This window comes from Ranitomeya imitator, chromosome 8 (assembly GCF_032444005.1).
Source record: "Ranitomeya imitator isolate aRanImi1 chromosome 8, aRanImi1.pri, whole genome shotgun sequence".
NCBI lineage: Eukaryota > Metazoa > Chordata > Amphibia > Anura > Dendrobatidae > Ranitomeya > Ranitomeya imitator.
In genome coordinates this window covers 40673961-40701614 of record NC_091289.1, presented here as the reverse complement: position 1 = coordinate 40701614, position 27654 = coordinate 40673961, and the positions used below count along the sequence as shown (strand labels likewise).

The 27654-nt window shown below is 44.1% G+C and overlaps 1 protein-coding gene across 3 annotated transcripts in view; it reads right to left on the bottom strand.

Moving 5' to 3' along the window:
- Positions 1-5456: 5456 nt before the first annotated feature.
- ATG7 (autophagy related 7) overlaps positions 5457-27654 on the bottom strand; it is a 203711-nt gene continuing 181513 nt past the window's right edge. For all 3 annotated transcript variants that reach the window (XM_069736767.1, XM_069736769.1, XM_069736768.1), the window contains one exon: positions 5457-5631. In XM_069736767.1, coding sequence (XP_069592868.1) covers positions 5615-5631 — 17 coding nt within the window. In that variant the 3' untranslated portion in view covers positions 5457-5614. The remainder of the gene's footprint in view (positions 5632-27654) is intronic.

The following is a 27654-nucleotide window of genomic DNA, read 5'->3' as shown; positions in this document are numbered from 1 at the left end:
AAACACGTCCGACTTGTGACTTGCGGTCGTGCTACCTTCTTAGCCTGTGAATTTGCTGTAAAAAAGACAATTTGTATGTGATTTGCATAGACCTCTATGGAGAGTCTTGTGTGACGGTAAACTGTCCACATTTGTGACACTCACGCAGTTGTGGTAGATTGTAGTTGTGCCAACACTGGAGGAAATGGATGTGATTTTACAATGTGACATGTCACGGTGTAGCCTTATTCATGTGACCGATAGAGGACAGTCCCCACACATCATGGAGTGATGGCTTAGCCTAGTGATCTCACAATTTAAAAGGAATCGGTCAGTAGGATCACACCTCCTAAGCCGTTTATATGGACAAAGCTGAATAATATCACACCTTGATATCTACGATCCAACGTCTTATTCCATGTTTTTGTTATTATGTAAATGAGCTGTTAAGATCTATGGGCCGGACATAGATCTCCACGAGAATCTGCCTCCGTGACTATTGTAAATGAAAGGGGACCTTACCAGTGTCGATCAGGACACCAGACTGTCAGTCATTACATGTCTCACATTGGTAATGCCTCCTTTCATATAAAATAATCTCTGGAGGCAGATTCTCAGGGAGATCTATGTCCGGCCCATAGATCTTAACAGCTCATTTACATATTATGACAAATGTGGATTTCTCAGCCACAAAACATCGGATCATAGATATCATGGTATCATTTTATTCGACTGTCTAGGACCTACATGCCCATATAGACGGCTTAGGAGGGTTGATCCTACCGACAGATTCCCTTTAAGTCATTTGCTTTATTCATGAAATATTGGAACACAGACAGACCTGAAATTGGATGAAGTTTATTTCGTTGAACACATTTGCTGGTTGGTAATGACGCACGGATCAGTTATCAGAGAACATAGTCATTGCTAACATACTGACAAACATTTTCTTGAAAAATTTGGTGAATATTGAACAAAGCAAAGAGCAGCGATAAGCAGAAGATGTAGTACATAGGTAGTAGGATATTTAAAAAAAACGATTGAAAAAAAAAAAAATTAATTACTTAATCCAAATCACAAGATAACTTGGCGCTGTACAAGTGACTGCTGGTAATTCACAACTGCTGGTATACTATGGTAATATCAGTCAGACTTTAGTGGCGTAAGCTTTCAGCAATGTGTTGTCTATTTATTAAGAAAACCAAAATGTGGGTTAACAAAATACCGTACATATCTTTTTCTGCATTAGTTATTATAAAGTTTCAATAATAGTTAATTTTTACAACCCTGCTCTATATAGAAACTACATGATGGAAACTGATGGAAGAACTGCATGACAAACAATAGGATCCCTTCTAGCGGCCTGGTGCTGGACAAGTGGGGCCGGATCAGAACGTTTCATGCAGCTTTGTGATCCGGCACTGGGACCAGAGCGAGGGAGTAAATGGTGAAAAGGCCTAAAGGCAACTGACTGGAGTTAAACAAAAGGATTGGTAGGACCCTTGTCTAACGAGAACATTGATAGTCCGCAGAGCCCTGCACATTTGTGATGAGCGACCGTGCTGGGATAAGGTGTTATCTGAGCATGCTCGTGTGCTAACAGTGTCCTCGGCGTGCTCGAATAATATGTCCGACTCCCTGCGGCTGCATGTCTCGCGACTATTTGACAGCCACAACACATGCAGGGATTGCCTAACATGCCAATCTTTTTCGTCAACTCTACAGCTCATGCATTTTTGCATCATTTGTGATCCAATGATAACCCAGCCTAGGTTACAGCACCACGCCGGTCCATAGGTTGTGTTTGGTATGGCAGCTTGGATCATTTTAAAGGGGCTGTCAGTACGGAATGACTGTCCAAACCAAGTGCATGGCGGAGCCAATCATTTCTCTACACCTTGGCTTCCATCTATCTCCGCTCTTCTCTGGCTCTATGACGCCCGGGCTGTCAATCACAGAAGATGGGGGTAGAGATTGAGGGAAAACAGGTGGGTTGGTGTAGAGAAATGATTGGTGAAGCACAAAGTGGCGGGACTTAGTTTGAACAGTCATCCTGTGTCCCTTTAACGTGACATTTGGCCACGGTATAATGTGCGACTACAAAGATTGTCGCTTGCTCTGGAGGACCTGGCGGACAATGTGTTGTACTCCATTTTTCCAGTGGTGGCCCCTCAGGGAAACTGAATACTTGCTATCAGGTTGCTTGACAGCTCATCAATGGGGGCACAAGCACACCAGCTATAAAAAATTATTCCCAAAACAACAAGTCCAAGGGGTCAGCCATTTTGACCATTTCTATAGACAACGAGTGGATCAGAGGTCAAGAGCGCGCGTCTCTTCCATTCACGTCAGAGCTTGAGAATCCCATTCTCAGGGTTACAGAGCTCCATTCTCTCAATGTCTGGGGGTCCCAGTGGTCATACGACTAGCAATCAGTAAGTTATCCCCTATCTTGTGGCTGGGGAATCGCTTGTTATTATGGGAATCCTCATAATTTCATTTAAAGACTGTCTAAATTGAAAATCCCCCTCTTCCACTAATGTGAATATTAGTTTTGGCATAGGGGACTCGTGACTAATAAGTGATGACTAACACCATTCTCATTAACAAAAATAGCATTTTGCTGCAAATCAACATTGGGTTTCGAGACAGAATATTATAAAGTAAGAATAATGGATCCTATTAACTCCTGTGTGACTCAAACTGATGCCAAAGTCATGCAGTCACTCAGAATCTGTTCCAGGATACTGGACCGCAAAACTGACGTTAATGTGTAAAACACATGCTTTTAGCGCGGTTTTATCACATTTTTAAGTTCCTACTGAAATGAAGAGAAAGTGAACTATAGCGCACATGACACGGGCCGTCACATATTGTATAATTGAAGTGTTCTCACAAAGCCACCAAAAAGTGGCACGCAGAACACCTACGGACCTGCAACAAGGACCTGCAAAAAAGGACCTGCAAAAAAGGACCTGCAAAAAAGGACCTGCAAAAAAGGACCTGCAAAAAAGAACCTGCAAAAAAGGACCTGCAAAAAAGGACCTGCAAAAAAGGACCTACAAAAAAGGACCTGCAAAAAAGGACCTGAAGCATCTGCCATATAGTCCCATCAGGGTCTCCTGACCCGTTAGAGTGATTACAACATAGGATTACATTTCAGATTAAATTGGTATTAAAATAGCAAATTTAATACCATCACATTCACTCCTAACAGGCAGTAACCCCAATATCATGAATCCCCCCCCAACTCATCACGGACATGAGCCTGGGACACAGAGATATGGGGAACATTTTTTCCAGGTTCTTGCACTGAAAAGTTGATGATTGCAAGGGTTAATATGTTGTTTCTTATGGAAAGGAAGGAGGGATCCTATTAATGTGTATGGCATTAACTGCACCCACATTTCCAGAATTTAAGTAGAGTTAAAGGGATTGTGCAAATTATCAAAAAGATGTTGGACACGTGCAATTCTCACACCGTGGCAGCAGCAGCGTCTCTTTACACTAATTGTCAGGCATAAGTGAAAAGCACTGCACGGAATGACTGTTCAAACCAAGCTCAGGCGCTCAATGCACCCTTGTTGCGGCCAAACAGTTCAGTGCGCCTTCCCACCTACTTGTTTTTCATCTATTTCCTCCCATCACTGGCTCTATAAACCCAGAGCTGTCAGTCATAATAGAGAGAGGGGAGAGATGGAGAGGAAACAAGTAGGTGGAAAGGTGCACTTAAAAGTTTGGCCGTGTTATAGGTGCACTGAGCACCTGTACTTCGTTTCCATGTTGATAGATTCCTTTTAATCTTTGAAGAAAAAACGCTCGACTTTTCTAACCTCTTTGTGGTCAGTTGCACCGCTTTGGTTTTTCATTGCCAGGCCGTGCACCTTCTTATTTCCCCTCCTTGCTCGCTTTGTCATCAGCCAGTTCTGATGCAGCAGGATAAAGCTGCCCGATACAGTATCTGCAGGACCGGTGTCCTTATCCTTCCTGAGGTTTGTTGGTCTGGAATTAGCTACAAAAACCGCCAAGTGCCGATCCGCAGTCTGGAATACAACTATGGCCAATGGAACAAAACAAGTCCTACATCTGGCAATATCACAGCGCATTCCTTTTTTTTTTTTCCTTTAGGCTTGTGGAACTTTGGAATGTTTTTTTTTTTTGCTCATTTTTTTTCCTCCATAGGAATGGCATATACAACCACACAGAAACCCCCCACCCATTGCAAATGCCAAGTGTGAACATACCGAAAAGGGATATAAACAGTTACATGTGCACAAAGATGGCTCCCAGTAAAGAATGACTGTGCCTATGGCCAATCAATATCAAAGACAACTGACACAATGAAAGATGTCAAACGTATTGACTTAAAGGGGTTGTCCTGCCTTGGAGCTGAAGCTTGCAGTCACTCTATGTCAGAGGTGTCAAACTGCATTCCTCAAGGGCTGCAAACAGGTCATGTTTTCAGGATTTCATTGTGCTGCACAGGTGATAATTTAATCACCTACACAAATAATGAGTTGGTGATTAAATTATCACCTGTGCAGTACAAGGAAATCCTGAAAACATGACCTGTTTGCAGCCCTCGAGGAATGCAGTTTGACACCCCTGCTCTATGTGACTGTAGACTTGTGAATCCTCACAGTGTGCGCACTGCCAGGATCCTCCGGTAGCTGGCAAGCCACTGACCGCAAGTATGTGATTTGTCTACATGCGGTCATGTGCCGACTAGACATGCGCGGCCTCTCTCAATACAAATGAATTGATCGAGCCAGGACACGTCTAGTCGGAATGTGGCTTATGGTCACATGACCAGGCGCCGAAAAATCCTGACAGTGCGCACTGTGAGGATTAACAAGTCAGCAGTCATGTACAGTGACTGCAGACTTGTACCCAAAGGCTGGACAAGACCCTTTAAGGAAATGGATCAATTAAAGAACAACTCTTTATCATCTTTGCTTATCCATGAACTTCAACAATAAAACTTATTTTTGTAAACATAATATATTGCAGTAAAAGATCTCTGTACATAATGTTACTGTTCATGGATGATTTATGATGGTTCCGTCAAAGAGTTTCCTCAATATGTTCCATGAAGTGACCGATAGGCATGGGGTCATTATCACGTAACTCACTAGTTTTGGGTTACTATGTATATATATATTTTTTTACGTATAATAAGTTTTATGTTTACATAAATGTTTATATATTTGCTCTCGTTTAAACATTTGTCATAGATTAGAAAAAAAAAAGAAGAATCTTAAAGCAACAGACAGAACAGCGCCATATTTATCCATGGTATACATATACGTGGACGCTGCTATATCAGACACAGCCTGTGGACAAGAGTGGCGCTGTCCTGGAAAATTAAAGGATAAAAGAAGATTGTTTCCTAATCCTGGACAAGTCCTTTCATTATGGAAGCATTAGGCAAATATAAAAGTAAATCTTTTCTGCAAAAGTAAAAATGTAAAGTCAAGTCCAAGAGAAAATAACTATTGTGTGATTTAATATAAAGACAGTGAGAGCATGTTCTACTTATTAGCAGCCAGGGAGCGACACGTAGCATGGAGAGGAGTCCCATCTTTTATTGCACAGGGCCACAATGGCAGATCTTTGTTGTCAGATCACTTCATCATCACTCATGTCCCAGATCTGAAAGGAGAGAAGTAATAAGGTGGAATTAGTGACAAAACACATAATGGACGTTTTATCAAAAGACAAACAATGGCCGCAGTATTAAATTCACAGCACATCTAATATTAGCTTTACACACAGAATAATTGTTGCTCATGTTCTTTTACAAGGTTCTGATCTCCATAGAATTTGCCATTACTGTGTGACTGGAGAGCTGGGGCCATTGTTTTAATAGACTTTGCTCTATTCTCTTTGCTCCGCGTCATTCGCTTTAACGGGGCTGCAAAGTCAGGCACAAAAAGGGTCCGAATTTTTGCTCCTTCTTGGTATTGGCAATTGTTCCATTGGTTAAACATCCATTGTCTTATGCTCGGGACAGTCTCTCTCTCTCTCTCTCTCTCAACTGAAAAGCTGGTATTACACATGGCGATAGGTCTTAGGGGTGTGGACGCCTATGTCATCACTCTGCCCACGCCCCTTCATTGGCTGAAAAAAATGGCGCCAAGCGCGTCATACGAAACGCGACTTTGGCGCGAAAGTCGCGTACCGCATGGCCGACCCCACACAGGGATCGGGTCGGGTTTCATGAAACCCGACTTTGCCAAAAGTCGACGACTTTTGAAAATGAACGATCCGTTTCGCTCAACCCTAGTCACAGTAAAGAGTCCTCAGGCTATTGGAGACATGTTATGGTTTACATCCTTAACTTCCTGCCAGCTCACTCTGCCCTCTGAACTTTCCATGCTCTGAGCCCCTAGATGACATTTCCCAAGAAGCAGAGCGGTCTGAATTCTCTGCCATCCCACAGAACACACACTCCCATCCTCAGAGCAGACCCATATCACCTACAAAGCACCTTCTTGAGACTCCTAGAGTCTCATGATGGATAAAGATCTGCACAATCACTTTCTCCCTCCTAATATCCCCTACTTCTTCTAGTATGTACTATCCTGGGACTTTCCAGCAGTCAATAATGTTACAGACAATGTTAAAGGAACTGGCAAGGGCCCCACACAAGATTGGTGTAATGTCACAAAGTATTCTAGAACTTTGGAACCCCAAACACTACCTCCTTTGGTCAAAATCTAGCCATCCATCTCTGTAGAGCCTGCACTATATCTGTGCCTTCCTGGACACATCCCCAGTCACTGACAAGTTGCTGAGGATCACAAGCCAGGCTCCCCATGACATCAACCGTCAGAGCACAAGTCCTGCCTCCAGAATCCCACCACCTGACTCCGGCCTCCTACATGCAGGGCTGTACTTGACTGACAGGCTATGTTCTGAACTCTGCGCTTTGTTGGGGCTATAACAGGAAGTAAGGGTGCTTTCACATTGCGTCTAGGGACATGTTCGCTGGCCTGTTGGGGCTTCCATCTGAACCCCCAGCTAAACGGGATCCGGACAGTGTCACAGACTAACGGTGCCAGCAGAGCAAACATGCATCATTTTTGGGAATGTGCACCTACTGGTGGTGGACACTCAGACATAGTAGACTGCTTCTGAGTGTCCGCCTCCTGTTGGTGTGTACTCCCGAAAACAATGCACATCAGAGCGCACGTTCACTCTGCTGACACTATTATAGTCTATGGCATACGTCTGGATCCCTTTTTTACTGGGGGGTTCAGAAGTATACCCCAACACGACCAGCGAACGTGTCCCTAGATGCACCCCAAGGTTCTGGACGTCACATGAACATATGTGAAAGCTCAGAAACTGAGCAGAATTTTGACACCAAGTAAGCTTTGATGTGTCTTCATTTTTTATAGCCATTTTCACATATCTGGATTCCTGGAAAACTGACCTGGTATCGTACTAACACATACATAACAAACCTCCTATAGTTCCCTTAGGTGTGTTGTTATGGGTCAGAATAAAGGGTCTGTTTTCAGGAACGGCTCCAATCTTGTCCTTGGGTTGGGTCCGGTATCGCAAGTACTTCTCAGCTCAGAGTCGAGTTGCGATATCGGTAGTGATGAGCGAATATACTCGTTACTTGAGATTTCCCGAGCACGCTCGGGGGTCCTCCGAGTACTTTTTAGTGCTCGGGGATTTAGTTTTTCTTGCCGCAGCTGAATGATTTACATCTGTTAGCCAGCATAAGTACATGTGGGGGTTGCCTGGTTGCTAAGGAATCCCCACATGTACCGTATTTTCCGCTTTGTAAGACGCACTTTATTTCCCCCAAATTTGGGGGGGAAATGTGGGTGCGTCTAACAAAGCGGATATACCGCTTACCATTACAGGCTGGGAGGAGGGGGTGTCCGCCGCCGCTACCGCCTGCCGCCGCTGTCGTCCGCCGCCACTGCCGGGGTTGTCCGCTGCTGCCCCGGGTGATGCTGAAGGCTCCGGTGCTGCGGGGGGCTCTGGCGACATATTGTGAAAGACCAGAGCCCCCCGGCAGTTCTTCCATGCGTTCCAGTATGACTAATTCCGGGAAAATGGCCGCCGGAATCTCGGGAGATGAGATTTCAGCGCTGAGATCTCATCTCTCGAGATTCCGGCGGCCATTTTCCCGGAGTTAGTTCCAGTATGACTGACTCCGGGAAAATGGCCGCCGGAATCTCGGGAGATGAGATTTCAGCGCTGAGATCTCATCTCTCGAGATTCCGGCGGCCATTTTCCCGGAATTAGTCATACTGGAACGCATGGAAGAACTGCCGGGGGGCTCTGGTCTTTCACAAAATGTCGCCAGAGCCCCCCGCAGCACCGGAGACAGCCCTACAGCACAGGAGCCCCCTGCAGACCCCTCATCCCAGCCTGCAGCAAAGGAGCCCCCTGCAGACCCCTCATCCCAGCCTGCAGCAAAGGAGCCCCCTGCAGACCCCTCATCCCAGGCTGCAGCACAGGAGCCCCCCTGCAGCACAGGAGCCCCCTGCAGACCCCCTCATCCCAGCCTGCAGCAATGCTCCACTCCTGCCTCCGGCAACGAGCCTGGGACCCTGATCCACCACAACCACAACCCCTGGTAAGTAATAAGACGCATGGATTATAAGACGCCCCACCAATTTATTAAAAAATAGTTTTTTCCTATTTTTCTCCTCAAAATTTGGGGTGCGTCTTATAATCCGGAGCGTCTTACAAAGCGAAAAATACGGTACTTATGCTTGCTAATAGCTGTAAATCATTCAGCTGCGGCAAGAAAAACTAAATCTCCGAGCACTAAAAAAATACTCGGGGATCACCCAAGCATGCTCGGGAAATCTCGAGTAACGAGTATATTCGCTCATCACTAGATATCAGTCTTCATCATTAACATTTTCTAGGAAGGAACTCTTTAATTCCCACTTGATTATAAAAATGTAACTTAATATTGTCATCTGATACTCCCAAAAGTCTGACTACAACGCAAACATCGCTAAGAGTTGTGTTACATTGTACCACTCAATCATTGTATCATAATCACGTGACGCTGATGTGATAAACGCCTGATATTCAGTATACAGGTAAACGATTGTTACATCATTTGGTTTATACTTCACAACCTGATGGATTGCTAATAAAACACCACCCGGAGCTCCCCCCACCCACTTGACATGTTTCGCCTGTGTACAAGTGTCCTCAGGGGTCCGGAGCTTCACAGCGAGCAGATATCGCACCAGCGGTGCCCTCTGTATATTCTCGGATTACAACACACTGATTAAGTGGAAAATAATAAGTATTCCTTCAATACACAGGAAACACCTGACCAGTAAGCAGGTGAGTGGCGTTTTCTGTTTGTCGACACAGGACCATTAAGGCTATGTTCACACTAGGCGTTTTTTGCACTTTTTTAATGCTTTTCTTAATACAAATTTTCAGCTGCGTTTTACAGTACCAGCAAAGTCTATGAGATTTCACAAATCTCATGCACACACATTGTTTTTTTGCCATCGGGATTTTGGGCTTTGCATGTTTTTTTTGCACGATGGAGCATGTCACTTCTTTCAGCGTTTTTGATGCATTTTTAAGGCATCTTTCACCCATTGAAATGAATGGGTGGTGAAAAAAATGCAGGTATCAGGTTTTGCTGCGTTGTCTGTGCCAAAACCTGATTCTGTAGAATACAAGTTTTTATTTCAACATTAAACTTTATCAGCATGCACAAGAGACAAATCTAGCAAGCAAACCGCAGCAAAAAAAATGCACACAAAAAAGCGCAAGAAAAAAAACATGCTTTGTTTCTGCAGCTTCTGTCCTGCCAAGAGATCAGGTTTTGCTGTAGAGAAAAAAAAAACCTTGAAAAAAACACCTAGTGTGAACTGACCCTAACAGAGAGCATCAGATCGGGAAATCAATGAGAAGAGTGGCACATTTCTTTTTCTTTTAAGGTACTGTCACACTAAGCGACGCTGCAGCGATACCGACAACGATCCGGATCGCTGCAGCGTCACACAGACAGCTCTCCAGCGACCAACGATGCCGGTAACCAGGGTAAACATCGGGTTACTAAGCGCAGGGCTGCGCTTAGTAACCCGATGTTTACCCTGGTTACCATCCTAAAAGTAAAAAAAACAAACACTACATACTTACCTACCGCTGTCTGTCCCCGGCGCTCTGCTTCTCTGCTCTGGCTGTGAGCACAGCGGCCGGAAAGCAGAGCGATGACGTCACCGCTGAGCTTTCCGGCCGCTGTGCTCACAGTGCAGGAAAGCACAGCGCCGGGGACAGACAGCGGAACGTAAGTATGTAGTGTTTGTTTTTTTTACTTTTCCGCTGGTAACCAGGGTAAACATAGGGTTACTAAGCGCGGCCTTGTGCTTAGTAACCCGATGTTTACCCTGGTTACCAGCGAAGACATCGCTGAATCGCTGTCACACACGCCGATTCAGCGATGTCAGCAGGAAGTCCAGCGACGAAATAAAGTTCTGGACTTTCTGCAGCGACCAACGATGGCACAGCAGGATTCTGATCGCTGCTGCCTGTCAAACTGAACGATATCGCTAGCCAGGACGCTGCAACGTCACGGATCGCTAGCGATATCGTTTAGTGTGACGACGGTACCTTTAGTATTTAAACAAAAAAACAACAAAAACCAAGTCTGAGCCATGTTATAAAAATCTTTTCCTTTTGGGCAAGCCCTTTAAGAACGTCTTTGAATGTGTTGTAATAAAAAAAAAGTTAAATTTTATGGGAAAACAGGACTTTAGGACATTGTGATCTGGTAAAGTCTGACATCAATGGTATGCAAAATTCCGAGGGCATTATAAGAGATGTGAAAGAACTGCAGAGATAATAACGTAATAACTGGCAACCAGCACAGATTCATGGAAGATAGGCCGGGAATATGTAGATAGGCAAACAAACTGGTTAAGGGTCAGCAAACTAAGAGTCATTGTAAACGGTACTTTCTATAAATGAGACCACAGAGATCTGTACTGGGGGCTGCAGGGATCTGTATCGAGACCAGTGGGGACCACAGAGACCTGTATCAGGACCAGTCAGGACCACGGGGATCTATACCGGGACCAGTGGAGACCACGGGGATCTATACCTGGACCAGTGGGGACCACAGAGACCTGTATCAGGACCAGTGGGGACCACAGATCTGTACCAGGACCAGTGGGGACCACAGAGACCTGTATCAGGACCAGTGGGGACCACAGAGACCTGTATCAGGACCAGTGGGGACCACAGATCTGTACCAGGACCAGTGGGGACCACAGAGACCTGTATCAGGACCAGTGGGGACCACGGGGATCTGTACAGGGACCAGTGGGGACAACAAGGATCTGTACAGGGACCAGTGGGGACCACAGAGATCTGTACCAGGACCAGTGGGGACCACAGAGATCTGTATCAGCACCAGTGGGGACCACAGAGACCTGTATCAGCACCAGTGGGGACCACGGGGATCTGTAGCGGGACCAGTGGGGACCACAGGGATTTGTACCGAGACCAGTGGGGACCACAGAGATCTGTAGCAGGAGCAGTGGGGACCACAGAGATCTGTATCAGCATTAGTGGGGACCACATAGACCTGTATCAGGACCAGTGGGGACCACGGGGATCTGTACAGGGACCAGTGGGGACAACGGGGATCTGTACCGGGACCAGTGGGGACCACATTGATCTGTACCAGGACCAGTGGGGACCACAAGGGTCAGTTTTAGGCCCAATTCTTTTTAATCTTGATTAATGACCTTGTGGATGGGACTGAAAGCAATGTGTCAAAACAACACTTTGTATGATAATTGAACCATAACTAGCATGCATGGTACAAGATGTTTACAATGGCAAAAACATGGAAGATTAAGTTTCAAAGTTGATAAACACAACGGTCAGAGTAATCCTATTGCTGCATACACATTAAATGGAAATACAGTCTGGACTACAGAACAGGAGAAGGACTTGGGAATTCTGGTTACAAGAAAGCTGAGCAGCAGTGCTCAATGTCAGGCAGCAGCCGCAAAAGCAAACAAGATTTTAGGGTGTATAAAGTCATAAGATCTTGTGACCACGGGGATCTATACCGGGACCAGTGGAGACCACGGGGATCTATACCTGGACCAGTGGGGACCACAGAGACCTGTATCAGGACCAGTGGGGACCACAGATCTGTACCAGGACCAGTGGGGACCACAGAGACCTGTATCAGGACCAGTGGGGACCACAGAGACCTGTATCAGGACCAGTGGGGACCACAGATCTGTACCAGGACCAGTGGGGACCACAGAGACCTGTATCAGGACCAGTGGGGACCACGGGGATCTGTACAGGGACCAGTGGGGACAACAAGGATCTGTACAGGGACCAGTGGGGACCACAGAGATCTGTACCAGGACCAGTGGGGACCACAGAGATCTGTATCAGCACCAGTGGGGACCACAGAGACCTGTATCAGCACCAGTGGGGACCACGGGGATCTGTAGCGGGACCAGTGGGGACCACAGGGATTTGTACCGAGACCAGTGGGGACCACAGAGATCTGTAGCAGGAGCAGTGGGGACCACAGAGATCTGTATCACCATTAGTGGGGACCACATAGACCTGTATCAGGACCAGTGGGGACCACGGGGATCTGTACAGGGACCAGTGGGGACAACGGGGATCTGTACCGGGACCAGTGGGGACCACATTGATCTGTACCAGGACCAGTGGGGACCACAAGGGTCAGTTTTAGGCCCAATTCTTTTTAATCTTGATTAATGACCTTGTGGATGGGACTGAAAGCAATGTGTCAAAACAACACTTTGTATGATAATTGAACCATAACTAGCATGCATGGTACAAGATGTTTACAATGGCAAAAACATGGAAGATTAAGTTTCAAAGTTGATAAACACAACGGTCAGAGTAATCCTATTGCTGCATACACATTAAATGGAAATACAGTCTGGACTACAGAACAGGAGAAGGACTTGGGAATTCTGGTTACAAGAAAGCTGAGCAGCAGTGCTCAATGTCAGGCAGCAGCCGCAAAAGCAAACAAGATTTTAGGGTGTATAAAGTCATAAGATCTTGTGATCCCAATGTGATATTACCCCTTTATAAATCTGTTTATAAAGTTGGGCTTGTTTAGCTTACAAAAAAAGATGTGATGTAATTTACATGTATGACCAATACAAAGAACTGGCACATGATTTATTCCTTCCAAGGATCAGGGGGCATTCATTATGTGATGAGGTCAGGAGACTCCGGCAGCTAAATAGGAAAGGGTTCCTTACAGTTCGAGCAGTCAGACTGTGGAAGGTCGACCACAAGAGGTAGTAATGGCCGACACTACAGCAGCTTTTAAAAAGGGGTCGGATGATTTCCTTGATACACAACATTGTGGGTTATAGTTAATTTAGGGACAAAACGCACAATTGGTGGAGAAAGGTTGGACTTGACGGACCTTGGTCTTTATTCAACCTATGTAACTAGCACAAGTAGCTGCGATTCCCTAATGAACTGTTAATATCCGAACCGTTCCTGTGTAGCCAGTGAAAGGCAGATGTCAGAAATCAAAAATTCTTTGTGGTTACCCTTGGAGTCTGTCGGGAAATGCAGGCAACCTAGGTCCTCCAATAAAACCAGGCCTTCGTATCGCAAATATTTACGTTACTAAGGGCAATGTTTAATTTAGAGGTCTGTTCCATATACAATTAATGACAATATAGCTGTGGATGAGAAACAGCCTCGTAAAAGTAGGATGTAGAAGAAAATAGAAGCAATAGCTAAACTTTCAGACGTATGTTGCATGTCGATACAACCTGTCCTGATTAATAAAATCCACGCCGCAAAAAAAAAAAAAAGCACTAGCCGGATCTCCTTCCTGGTCTCCAACCTTGAGTAAAAACACACAAGCGTCATTCTCTTTGTGTTCCAGTTAAAAAGCCATTTGGGCATCCGGCAACAATCAATGATGAGGAGAACAATACACCTACAGAGGCTGTTTGCTTTCCCAATTATTAAAAGGGAAGGATGGATTGTCCTGTAATTGACTTGACGAGACTTTTGCCAAAGAAAACACATGAAAATGTCAAGCTGCTCAGTTGGCTCGGAGACTTGATAAACACCTATTGTTTTACTGATCACAATTCCAAGACACGGAACGAGGTGAATGGAACGGACGTTTCAGCAAACAAAATCCCAACGTGAAGAAAAGTTTGCTGGTGCTCAGAAGTGTATATTGGAAAACGATGACTACTCAAAGCACCGGTCATATGTTGGCATGAGATCTGGATTCAGGTGGGAACCCCTTCCTCCTCCACCCATAAAACCAAAGCACACTAAGGACTTGTTCACATGGCAAAATTTACATATAAATGTATATTGGCGCTGGAATCTATGGCACAAATCCAAAGTTGACCCTCAGAATTTTGCCGTGGATTTGCCTATTGACTTATACACTTATTAAATCAGATTCAGCAAGGATTATGCCAACAAATGAGCTCAACATACGGCATGTCAATTATTGAAGAGGTTTTTAAGTCTACACCTAACAAATCTGTGCTCATGGCCTTAAACCATGCTGATTTCAGTGAGGAATAAGTATCGAAACCAGGGGAAAAACCCCCCAATGAAAACTGAGTTAATGTACCCTTAAAAGTTTTGATAAATGAGCTCATTGATGGGTCCTAAGACAGATTTTCTATGGACAGAAGGATTGGGATATGCCTCTTAAATAATGAATTCAGGTTCTTCATTCAGTCCCATTGCCACAGAATTATAAAATCCAGCCCTATTGCATGTCTGACGTTACCAAGATATGTGAAAGAACGCCTCGTTCTAAGGAGCACACTAATATCATCGTGGTTCTGTGGTCCACTAAATAGGGCGCTACCAAAGGAACAATTCATAACTGTTGGATATGGGATGGAATGGACCCTCACTCCCCCTTAAAAACAACCATAACTACAGAAAACCTCAATGCTAATAAGTAAACAAAACGCACGAGTTTGGAGGTCAAAATGGCCATAGCTTTATTTAAATCCCAGGATTATAACAACCATAGTAGGAGTCAAGTGAAGTCCTCAGTCGCAGGGCTTCTTGGACACTGTGATACCCAACTGTCAAGACATATCACAGCAGGCCAGACAGCAGTAAAGACATTACCATACCACATCCTTCTGGTCCCCACCTCCCAACCCCATAGCCCAGCCTGTTCACCATGAGATTTTACCAAATGTTTCCTCTAGTTCTTCAGGTAGAGAGAAAGCACAGATAAGAAAGGAATTCCATCCCCTGATAAACTCGCCTCCTCTCAGTAAGCAGCAGGGCACACACACACAACCTGTGCTACTCCCTACAAAACAGGACCACCCTTGCTAAACAAAAAATTACACAGCTATGCAAAACAAAACTGAAGGCGTGTGTTATGGGTCCCCCTCCCCCAGTCATGTTCTGCCTTCCACTTAGGTCTCTGGGGGAAACAGAGAGTGGCATTAGTGAAAAGTGGAAAAAGTTTAGGAACAATACCAACTCATCCATGAAGTAGAGACCACAAAGTTACAGACCATTGTCAAGGAGCGAGGAGAAGCATACTGTATCACCAACGCACTGCTGACTCAATAACTGCAGAGTTTAAACCTCCTCTGGCATTATGATGTTCCAGCATACCAGTGCCCCAGTACTCAAAGAAAGGTCTATAAAAGAATGGATGCTCGAGTGGAAGAAGTTTTAGCTACGAAGGAGCGACCAACTCCATATTCCTGTGTATAGCTTTAGAAAGAGAGGTCATAAAAACTCTTAACGTTGTAATGTGTTGACATCACGATACTTTTATCCATATAGAGGAATTGATGGAAAAATCCCACCAATTTTGGCGGGATCTAACAACAATCTAGTGAAGCTGTGGCCAAATAGTAGATTTGGATCTACCAGCAGAACTCGTATAGAGTTTGATGTTGAGCCACCAGGCTGCTCTCCCGTAGAAGAGGGAGAAAAATTACCTTAATGGGTCTGTCACTTATTTTTTCTAGGCAAATTCTCATTTTCAGATAATATAGAGTATTCACTGACGTTTAGTATACAAAAAGACAAAGCAGAGAATTGTTGACGAGCTAGACCAAAGGTGGCAAGAGGACTTCCTTCTATCAGTAGGTCACGCAAGCGCCCTGCTGTTCCATTCAAAGTCCTTGGCATGGAAAGAAACAGCGAAGCAGACCATGACTGATCACCTCTTCTATCAAACTTTGGGTTTTCCTTTTGTAACGATTGGTTTGGTCAGCATATAACACATACCCAGTGGTGTTTTTAGCTGGAATACCCCTTTAATCAAAACAACCACCTTATGGATGCTGGATTAGATATAGTAAGGCAAGACAACCCATGATTTCAGATTCTTTGGTTTGTGGAGTGTGACATCAATTCTAGCCTGGAGAAGGCTTATATTTTATTAAAATGTTAACGTATTGAATACATTTGGAAATTGCTGCGAAATCCGAGAACAAGGGTCAGTAATCAACATCTAAAAAAAAAAAAAAATCAGAGCCAAGAAAGTGTTTCAATTATTAATTATTTGCAGAAGACGAGGAGCGGAGTTTACATAGGAGACGATCAATACTTGTACCCTGCTCTCTCCAGATCCCCGGCCTCGTTTCGCTCTCGGAGGACGTGTGGCATAATGGCCTCCCGCAGTAGGGGCTGATGAGTGCCTGCTATTAAATTCAGCTTACAGTGAAATCTGAGAAGCGTCACAATTATGGAAATAATGGAGACATACGATTACTCTCCAGACAAAACCGATCCTTATCTATTATTTTTGTACAGAAGTCTCTTTTCAGAGTTGGGAGCTTTGGATTACAGTGCTCACCACCAACATTAGTCAAATAAACCTTATTCACTGCAGATATGATCTGAGGACTGAAGTTTATACTGTGCAAACATCCTGGACTGGAGAAGACTGAGGGTTACCAGAGTTTGCTATCATACGATGGGGGAGGGCAATCCATCATATTGTCACATCACAGCCCTATGTACAATAGGGGTGTGTGTACAAGTCACAGTATTCTACACAGTTCTCCACATAAGAGGGACATTTTCACTTGGGCGAGGGTAGTCCGATATTTCTGGGAAGCAGGGTCATTTTAGCTTAGTTTGCACCAGCTACAGATGCCACCATATAAACAAAAGTTAGCTCAAGATGCTCCCATAAGGGTAATTTTCAATTTAAAAACAAAAAACAAAAACACATTCAAAATAAAAAGCATGCAACATGCCACAGAAACAGCACAGTCCATCCTCAGTCACTTCCAAAACAGCATGCACCGACCACAGAAGTGCACAGAGGAGAATATAGATCAGAATCTCTGGCAAATGGATTCCATCAAAACAAGCTTCTCAAGGCAAAGATGCAATGAAACACAAAAAGGCAGCCATAAATGCTCTGTTAAAGGCCTAACTACCTGCCTGTTGTGCCCGGCGCTGATCTCTACCAGGACAGACCGCTCCTGGCAGCGATACAGTGGCTTCTGCTGTCATCTCGAAAGAGCAGCGGCTTCTTTTGCGTTCTGCTGATGGGGCGTGACGGCCGACGTTATGGTGATTGACAGTCAGCTCCCTCTGCCTCACTGCGGGGAGCCTGATGAAGGAGACAAAATTGTAGTGGTCTGTGGAGCGCTGAGATAAGGGATAAATTGTAGGGACAGCAATCTGCTTAACAAACCTTTATTAACCCTTCGATCTCTACTGGTGGAGATCGAAGGGTTAATAAAGGTTTGTTAAGCAGATTGCTGTCCCTACAATATATCCCTTATCTCAGCGCTCCACAGACCTCTACAATTTTGTCTCCTTCATTCCATATCCCTCTTCCTGAGGGTTTGCGGCAGCAGCAGCTACGAGCACAGTCAATCCTATTGAGAAGCTTAAGGACCTGCGATGTCCGTGTAATGTTGGATCCACACTACCCAGCCTAAGGACCTGTAGTGACGCGTATCCTTTTCCCTGATCACGTGACCAGAACCGGAAGTGCTAGCCAGCAGCGGCGGTGCACAGCAGTCTCTAACGGTCCACAGGGACCATCTCTTCAAACATTAAACTAGGGTTGTGCAGGGGTGCACAACCCCATTAGGTGCGTGGCCACTTGGCCCCTCTTTGGTAATCCAGTTAATCACCAGATTTCACAAAATTTTCATTACATAACTGAGGGGAGCTGGCAGTCAATCAGCATGACATCTGCAGTCACGTCCCGCCGACAGAGCAGCCTGGAAGAAGATGAGCTGCTCTGTTGACATGGAGAAGCCAAATCGCCAGCAGGAGCAGACAGTAACTGATCTGAGCGGCAACGCATACAGCAGGCAGGCAGTTGCCTTTTAACCTTTTTAAATAGGCGCCAGACAAAAACACCCTTCAAAACGGTATGTCAGCCACTGAATTCCTAGGCGGTATTAACCACTGATGCCCTCTCCACCGACCTGCACATCAATTCTTTCTGGTAGTGGCCCACTAGTCTCCATTATTACATGTCGAGAACCACCCATAGCGCTAGCTGTGCCCTGATGACAGAATTAAATAACATATTGATGTAAAACTTCAATTGTGGAAAATTGGAGTCTGGCTAAAAGTTTTTTCTTTTTTTTAAGATGGTCTGAGGATTTAACACACAGTTCACATTGCGCCTGTGCAGTATGTTCAAGAGTTCAGCCTGAAAACTCCTAAAAATGGGATTCAGATGAACCTCCGACAGGGTCAAAGACAGCATTGACTCGAACAGCGGTGAAGTGTATGCAGTTTGTGTTTCTATGTGAGGGTTTCTGTCTTTGCTGATGGAAGAAAAATAGAACTTGGCACTCTTTTTCAATGCTGAAATAATATATTTATTGCACAAATAGGAAAAACAGAAAGGTCCACATAAAAAAAGCGTTGACGTTTTGGCCTAATCGGCCTTCCTCAGAACATGAGGTGGATCAAAGATGAATAATAATTGCTGTATGCTATATGTAGGCGCTTTCCACAGCACGGTCTCATTTCTACTGCAGGCTATACTGCCTGTACAGCATACAGCAATTATTATTCATAATTGATCCACCTCAAGTTCTGAGGAAGGACTACTTTACATCGATATGTACTCTACAAACTAGGCCAGTCTTCTAATAGGAGAGGGACCTCCATCAACTACATGAACATTGTATCGTTCATCTAAAAGTGGCCCTGGAGGTCATTATATTTTCTATACCCAGTACTACAAAGACCTCATAAAAACAGTCTTCACCAATAGCAATTTTGGACATTAAATTAGGCGACCATGACCGACCTATAGCTTCATTTCATCCCAGATCAGTGCTGTTTGGACCAAGTGACAGCTCCATCTTTCAATTGCCGTTTACCCGATTCCAACACACCATGAAAAGCGGATGGTTTGTTTAGACCCTTAAAGGAAATGACTGATGTATAATACGTTAAAGAAAATGAAATCTGATCCCAGACCACCAAGGGAGAAGAACCCGCGAGTAAAATATATGAACTTTACGGAGTTTGTCAGACATCAAATATGATTTGTGCACTGAAAATGTCAAATTACCAAAGGCTCCACATTTATCTAAACTCGGCCTAAAAAAGAAACGATAAACCTCGCACCAAAGCAAAAACACAAAGAAATGTATCTTTATAATATATCGACTTTCTTTCAGCTATTTTATTTTTATCTGTGTAATAAGACTCTGATTAGATTGTGTGTTAAAGCCCAAACCGCCAGTCAAAAGGCCTATTACACAGCAGAATAATGTCGGCTGAATCCCCCTGCTATCGACAGGTTCAGTCAACAGTCCAATGTGTATGGTGGCGCCGGCTGACTGATGGGGAGAGATGTCGATTGGGCATGTCCGATCAACAGTCTAATGTGTATGTGGGCGCCGGCCGACTGATGGGGAGAGATGTCGATTGGGCATGTCCGATCAACAGTCTAATGTGTACAGGGGTGCTGGCCAACTGATGGGGAGATGTCGATGGGGCATGTCCAGTAAACAGTCCAATGTGTATGGGGGCGCCGGCCGACTGATGGGGAGAGATGTCGGTTGAGCATTTTTTCCGATCAACAGTCCAATGTGTACGGGGGTGCCGGCCGACTGATGGGGAGAGATGTCGATTGAGCATGTCCGATCAACAGTCCAATGTGTATGGTGGTGTCGGCCAACTGATGGGGAGAGATGTAGATTTTTTCCTCAGAGAACACAGGAGAACTAGGCCAAGCGAGAGCTCCTGTGTATGGCAGAGTCGGTTGAGATGGCTGTTGGCCAAACATTGTTTGGCCGACAGCCATTTAATGTGCATGGCCAGCTTTAATGAATCGGTATTCATGCAATAATCGAACAATCCGAATTCTCCTTCCAGATGGTGATCATTCCAAGCTTAAAAAAGTTTGACATTTTCAAAAACACATGCAAGTATGATTGGAGGTCCATCATAAAATACATCGTGTACTGGCCTGCAGAAGCCTTTTTCACGTAATATATAACCCCCTTAAAGAGGACCTTTCACCAAATGAATCAGGTTGAACTGCACACACAATATTATAGTGGATGCAGAGAGGAATAAAACTTTTGTTTAAATGTAGCGTCTCCATTGCGGAGATATTAGCAATCAAATATGTCACTTAATTAGTTAACATTAGATAAGCCAAGTGGGTGTTATCAGATAATTATACAGGTTGAAAAAGGGCACATCCCCAGGGAAAAATAACCAATACCATGAAACATATGGTGAAAGGTCCTCTATAATTACCATGCTAAACAGGGCCTTGCTGACCAACCAACTTTTTCTTTTTTTCTTTTTAAGCCTCTCCTCTTTTTGGCAGCCAGAATTTTTTTTAAATGTTTTCAGTGATGTGGCTGTATGAGACTTTATCTTATGGAGGTACAAACTGAATTATTCTTTATTGCAGTTTTAAGGCAAATATATATTTCCTGTGGAATTTGCATACATTTTATTTGAGTGCAAATATAGAAAATAAAGCTTTTTTTTATTAATTTTTGTTATGTATTTTTAACTGTTCACATTTCACAGCAAATAACCTATTAAATTAATTCTACAGGTTATTACAGACACGTGGATAACCAACATGTGTAGGGTTTTTGCTATATGTTGTAAAAATGTATTTTATATGTGTATAAAAATAAAAATCAGCTTTTTTGCAGTGGGGGGGGGGGGGGGGGGGGGACTTTATACTATTTTCATTTACATTTCTTTAATATTTTGTCCCCTTTTAAATGATTTGCTTCCCAAAGATCATTAAAGATCTCCAGGGAATTTTTGTTTTTTATTTATTGATCATTTATTTTCACTGTAACTGGGGCATACATAGAAGCCATGATTCCAGGGGAAATCAGCCCATTGGACTAACTATGTGTCACTGGCAGAGCTGATAGGCTTCTGATAGGACCCAGCTACTCTGCAATGCTGGCGGACACCTGGTGATCATCTGATCGCCAGCGCCTACAGAAGTATCAGCAGCGACCATCCATCTGTACACTCCATAGCACTCATTGAGTAGGTTCAACCCCGAGCCTTGATTTTACAATAGCTCACAGGATTACTACATTTACTGCTTGTTCATCATGGGGTTTGGGTTGAAACTACTTTATTAAGGATAGGGAGAAACTTACTTCTGGAATCAACTACTGTGTAAGTATTTCAACTACAAATCCCCATACACATTAGATGGATGTCTATCGAACGATGCTTTGGCCGGTAACCATCTCGGCCAACTCTCCGATACACAGGAGCCTTAGTTCAACCAAACAGGTCTATGAAAAAGCTGTTGACAGACATCTCTGCCGGCGTCTTATCTCTGGGAGAACAAAGTCTTCACAGGCCGAAATTAGACATGGCCATTCGACATCTTTCCCAACAAGAAGATGACCGGCGCACCCATACACATTGGAGTGTTGACCGAATCGGACAATATCAGCAGGTGAGGCCAAAATTAATCTAGAATCCATTTTAAAGTATGGCCACCACCTTTACAACTAAGCTGTATGTACGCAAGTCCTCAATCCCCACTGTACGGTGCAGTCTGGTCCGATGGGCATTGCTATTCTTACTTCGGCGCCTCCTCTCTCATAGTCCGTCTGTTTGCATCATCCACAAAGTGTTCCCCAATCATACTCCTGTGCAGGTGCACTTCTCTCAGCCCTGCTGAGGGCAGAGTAAAGTACTATAATGCGCATGCGCCAGGAGAGGCCAAAGAGCGCCCAGAAGTTACTTCGGTGCATGCGCAATAGAGCACTTTTCTTTGCTCTCAGCAGGGCAGAGCAAAGTACGCCTGCTCAGGAGCGCTATTGCAACAAAGCAAGACCAGCAATGCCCATTGAACTGCACAGTGTTATATGGGGGTCTAATAAAAGGTATTTTTTGTGCTATGCAGTGGGGATTGGGGACTTACATACAAATACTAGAATACTATAAGAGGCCATAAAGGTGGTGGCCATGCATTGTATTGGAAAAACCCGGAGACAGGTTCCTCGTAACCTACATATAGTTTTACGTAGTCAATTTGAAATTTAGCTCAGCACTGTTGTGTGACCCACATGGTAAGAAATAAGCCTTATCGGATACACAGTAATTGTCTAATACTATGCTACAAATTATCACAAGTACAAGTTTAGAACACAATATATTTCTAGATTAAACCACAGCAGTACAAACTAGTTGGCAAAACAGCTCATCAGGGCTTAGAAAGTGGCAAAAATTTGGTCAGTAGCACCAAAACTACTAGAACCCATGTTTTCTATATCTTGACCGATGCATAAAAAAAAAAAAAAATTGATGTATAGCCAAGTAGAAAGTAAGGAGTCAAATCTTTGAAAGAGAGAGTCTGATCTGATAGGGGGCAAACTTAAGGCAGGAGGAGCCCTACTTAAATAAGTTAGAATTTAGTACCCCACGCTAACGATAAGTCAAGTCTAGTGTTGAGCGAGACAGCCAAAACACATTCTCGGATAACACTTGAGCATGCTTGCTCATCACCAAGTCCCAGATAAAGTAAAGGTACTCTAGACCTAGACTATGGCTAGTCCCCGTAATCCTAGAAGAAGCCCCATAGATAGAACAACACATTTTTCAGCACTTCCAGCATTGTGAAGAGAACAGCTTCCAGTCATCACTTGTACGTGGGATGAAACGAGACGGATTTGTTCTACAACAGCTGCCATCCATTTATACGTTTTTAGGTTGTGCAATGGATCAGCTTTAACACTCGGCCACAGTTAATGGGTCTTTGGTGAATATATTCATTATGGCTGTGAATCTCCCAGAAATCCCCAATAAATCCTTTTTCTTATTTTCCCCACTTATGTCCTCCCTCCAGGGCCTGTGAGTACACACTTAGCCTTGAGTCGTTGAGGTCTGTATCACTCGCCTGCTCCCCCTTCACCTTTGCAGATCGTGTAGATACAACTTGTTCACTCGGCAGAAACCTGCGCAGCCTTTCTATTCATTAAATGTTGGCTCAGATGTGCACTTTTCTGCCTAATGGACTTGGAAAATGGATGCAAGGGTATGAATTGCAAAAGCCACTTAATGCTCCTCTTCCTTGCTACGGCACTCACCAAAAATAGCAAATTTTAGCTGGAGCAGAAGCACATCTATAAAGAAATAATCTTAAAGGAAACGTACTACTATAAATGTATTGTTTGGGCAGGGTTAGCAAACCAAAAAAACATAATAGACGTAAAAATGCATAAAAAGCAATTCTGAAATGGCTAACCACTAGAAATGGGAGGATCAATTAGCAGAACGCCGGTCCATCGGCCAAGCCTGTAATCTGTGACTGCTGGATGGGATCCCAGCGAATCTCCATACATCCTGGCTTTAGATTATTTCCATAGTCCTAGTTATAGAGGCTTCATTGAATGTCATCATTGTGGAACAACGCACACATGACGAAGCACCAGCCCAACTACGGTAATCAAAAGAAAATCTGTGACCGCCTGGAGGTAAGGAGATTTGCAGGGCTCCCGTACAGCGGTCATCGACGGACCAGAGTCCTGCAAATCGATTCTCCCATCTCTACTGAGCTCTGTATGGGATTTAATATTATAAAACAGTCAATGTCAATTGGCCAAACCTGTTAAATGGGTCATGTAGACCCTCCCTTCCACCCAATCTGATGTCTCTCCAACACCTAGCCAGGATCCTATTAATTAAAAAAGGCCACATACACAACATGTCCAATGTCAGAATGGGTGGGAGAGAGAGGGTTTGCATAAACTCTTTGAACATGTCCCACTGCCTTCTTTATACATGATCGTACATCTCCTCTCCACTGGCTGGATGACATATTAGCCATCAAGAAACCACAACAGATGAAAATCCTGGTCAAGACTCGAAAATCCCAGCAATGAGCATGTATTTAGAAAGAATGCTCAGCGGCACCTTGAAACATAGACCTAGGAAAATGCAGAACAGCTAGATTTAATAGGTGGAAATATACCAATAGGTTGTGGTCTAAAATGGGTCTGGTCCTCATTACAGCCCTGTCCCTGACCTTCAAGGGATCAGGGTTGATGGATAGAACCGGAGCACCGTTTGCTTACAAAAAGCTTTGTGAATGTGGACATGGGATTTTGTCCACAGTGATCTATCTATGCATCCATCATCCATTGATGAGAAATCAATAGTATTGCATCAATGGCATGTGACATGTGTAAACAATCTTTTTTTTTTCCTCAAAAGATAATCGTCTCAAAGATCTGGTTTAGATTCAAGGGTCAAAATTGCAAAATCAGTATTCAAGTTTCAGACTAAGTAGAACAGTTATTCTCCATCTGATAGTGGAACCTGTCACCAGTTTTATACATTATAAACCATGCCCAGGCTGTAAAAAGGGCTCCTACAACCCCTTTACACACTCATAGGTGCCCCTGCATACCTCTAAAGTAGTGGTTTATTTATGTCCCGCACTGCATGTACTGCAAAACAGAGACCGGCAAAACAAAGTCATGTAATGTGTAGGCGCCGGCTTCACTTCTACGTCACCAGCTCCCTGGCTGTACATATAAGGCACAGGGAGTCAGGCCTGTGTAGATCCGAGACTTTGAGCACTGTGGATGATGCGGGAGACGTCATCCACTTCCATCAATATGGTGACGCAGGAGGCGCCATCCACTTCCATCAATATGGTGACGCAGGAGGCGCCATCCACTTCCATCACAATAGTGATGCAGGAGACGTCATCCACTTCCATCAATATGGTGACGCAGGAGGCGCCATCCACTTCCATCAATATGGTGACGCAGGAGGCGCCATCCACTTCCATCAATATGGTGACGCAGGAGGCGCCATCCACTTCCATCACAATAGTGATGCAGGAGACGTCATCCACTTCCATCAATATGGTGACGCAGGAGGCGCCATCCACTTCCATCAATATGGTGACGCAGGAGGCGCCATCCACTTCCATCAATATGGTGACGCAGGAGGCGCCATCCACTTCCATCAAAATAGTGACGCCGGAGACGCCATCCACTTCCATCAAAATAGTGACACAGGAGACGCCATCCACTTCCATCAAAATAGTGACGCAGGAGGCGCCATCCACTTCCATCAATATGGTGACGCAGGAGGCGCCATCCACTTCCATCAATATGGTGACGCAGGAGACGCCATCCACTTCCATCAATATGGTGACGCGGGAGGCGCCATCCACTTCCATCAAAATAGTGACGCAGGAGGCGCCATCCACTTCCATCAAAATAGTGACGCAGGAGGCGCCATACACTTCCATCAAAATAGTGAAGTTGTATACAGTAGAGTAAAAAAAACAACTTACCGATAGTTTTATTTTGAGAACACACGAGGATTTTTATTAAAAGGTAAATTGCAAGCTTGCTTGTTTTTACAAGTTCTGAAATTTTAATCACATAAGAACTTTAGACTGCCCCTTTAAAAGACCAGGAAAACACAAGTCACAAATTTTTGGTTAGAACGGGGAATATAATAAAGACAGATTGCCAGTACATTGCTGAATGTTCTTGGAAGGTGCAATATTCTGTTTTCGCTATTTAATAGAACTTACCCGCAACCACTTAAAAAAAAAAATATTGCACCTTCAGAATCACTTTGGTTATTCATTTTTCAAAATATGTTTTGGGAAATCACAAGCTGCTCCTAAATCTAATAGCATCTATTTTCTCCCTCTAGAACCCCCTGCTAACGCAAACGCTGTGTAGCTGGCCCCTCTCCTGAATGAATACACAGACTGTATTTTGTGCAGACCGTGGCTCAGTAATTTTCCAGTCTCCGACTAGATTGAATACAGTTCTACAATCCATTTCAGACACCAAATAGATTTTTAATGTCAAATTATTAAGGAAATCAGACGCACTGCCTGCACCATTATTAGGCCACTTGTATTTTGGATTATTAATTGTATCATTAAACAACGACAGAGCTGTCAGTCAATCCAAAAAAATAATAAACCTGAATATTTAAGTAAAAGTGATGTTTTGTCTTTCTTAGGGGAATATCTATGTTTTATGAATCTATGAATTATTGGGCAATTTTTAGAATGCAGAATTACGCAACTAAGTGAAAAATGTAAATTATTTTGGACTTTAAAACAATAGCCTATCCTTTGGGTAGACCATTGAAGTAGGTTTGGAGGAGGTCCAAAACCTTTGGGCACCCGATCATCAGCAGAATAAGAGGGCCGTGGTACTCTCTAGACAGAATCCTCGTTTTAAAGTTTCACTGAAATTCTGTGAGAAAGAAATAATAAAGGTACCGTAATTAGAAGTTATAAAACGGAGGGTGATTCATCCATATCTTAAATTAAATGGGTAGCCCAGTGTAAAGTGGATACAAAGGGTCTCAAATTAATTTCCAGTCCTTCAGTACCGCCAACAGGTCATGATTTGAGGATATTCTATAGGGAACACTTGGCGTTTTCCACAGCATTTTCAATAATATCACTTGGGCAATAATAAGGAAATCCTTAAAACATTACCTCTTCGGGGGAACTTGAGGACTAGAGTTGAAAAATGCTTCTCTAGGGACAACGTGAACAGGAATCATGTAACACCTAACTGTACTAGTGGTAATATTGCAGAAAAATTGACCAGTTACTGCCAGATGTCGCCTCAAACTTCAGTTGAGTGTTGAGGATCCCAGTTGGGGAACGAAGGTCATTTTAAAGGAATTCTAACAAACAGGAATTGTGCAAAGTGCAGAAACCCTATAACATGACTCAAAACACTACAGTATCTACCATCCTTGACTGTAACATGAACACATACATTTAGGCAATGGCTATTGAAAGCCTTCTTTGAGGAGCATTTCTCATCAATGAACCTCTAAGAAGGATACTCTAAGACAGGGGTGGGGAACCTCAGGCCCCAGGGCTATTTACGACCCTCAATTACCCTTTATCAGTCCCCCGGGCAGATTCTAAAGGTACCGTCACACTAAACGATATCGCTAGCGATCCGTGACGTTGCAGCGTCCTGGCTAGCGATATCGTTCAGTTTGACACACAGCAGCGATCAGGATCCTGCTGTGATGTCGTTGGTCGCTGCAGAAAGTCCAGCACTTTATTTCGTCGCTGGACTCCCTGCAGACATCGCTGAATCGGCGTGTGTGACGCCGATTCAGCGATGTCTTCGCTGGTAACCAGGGTAAACATCGGGTTACTAAGCGCAGGGC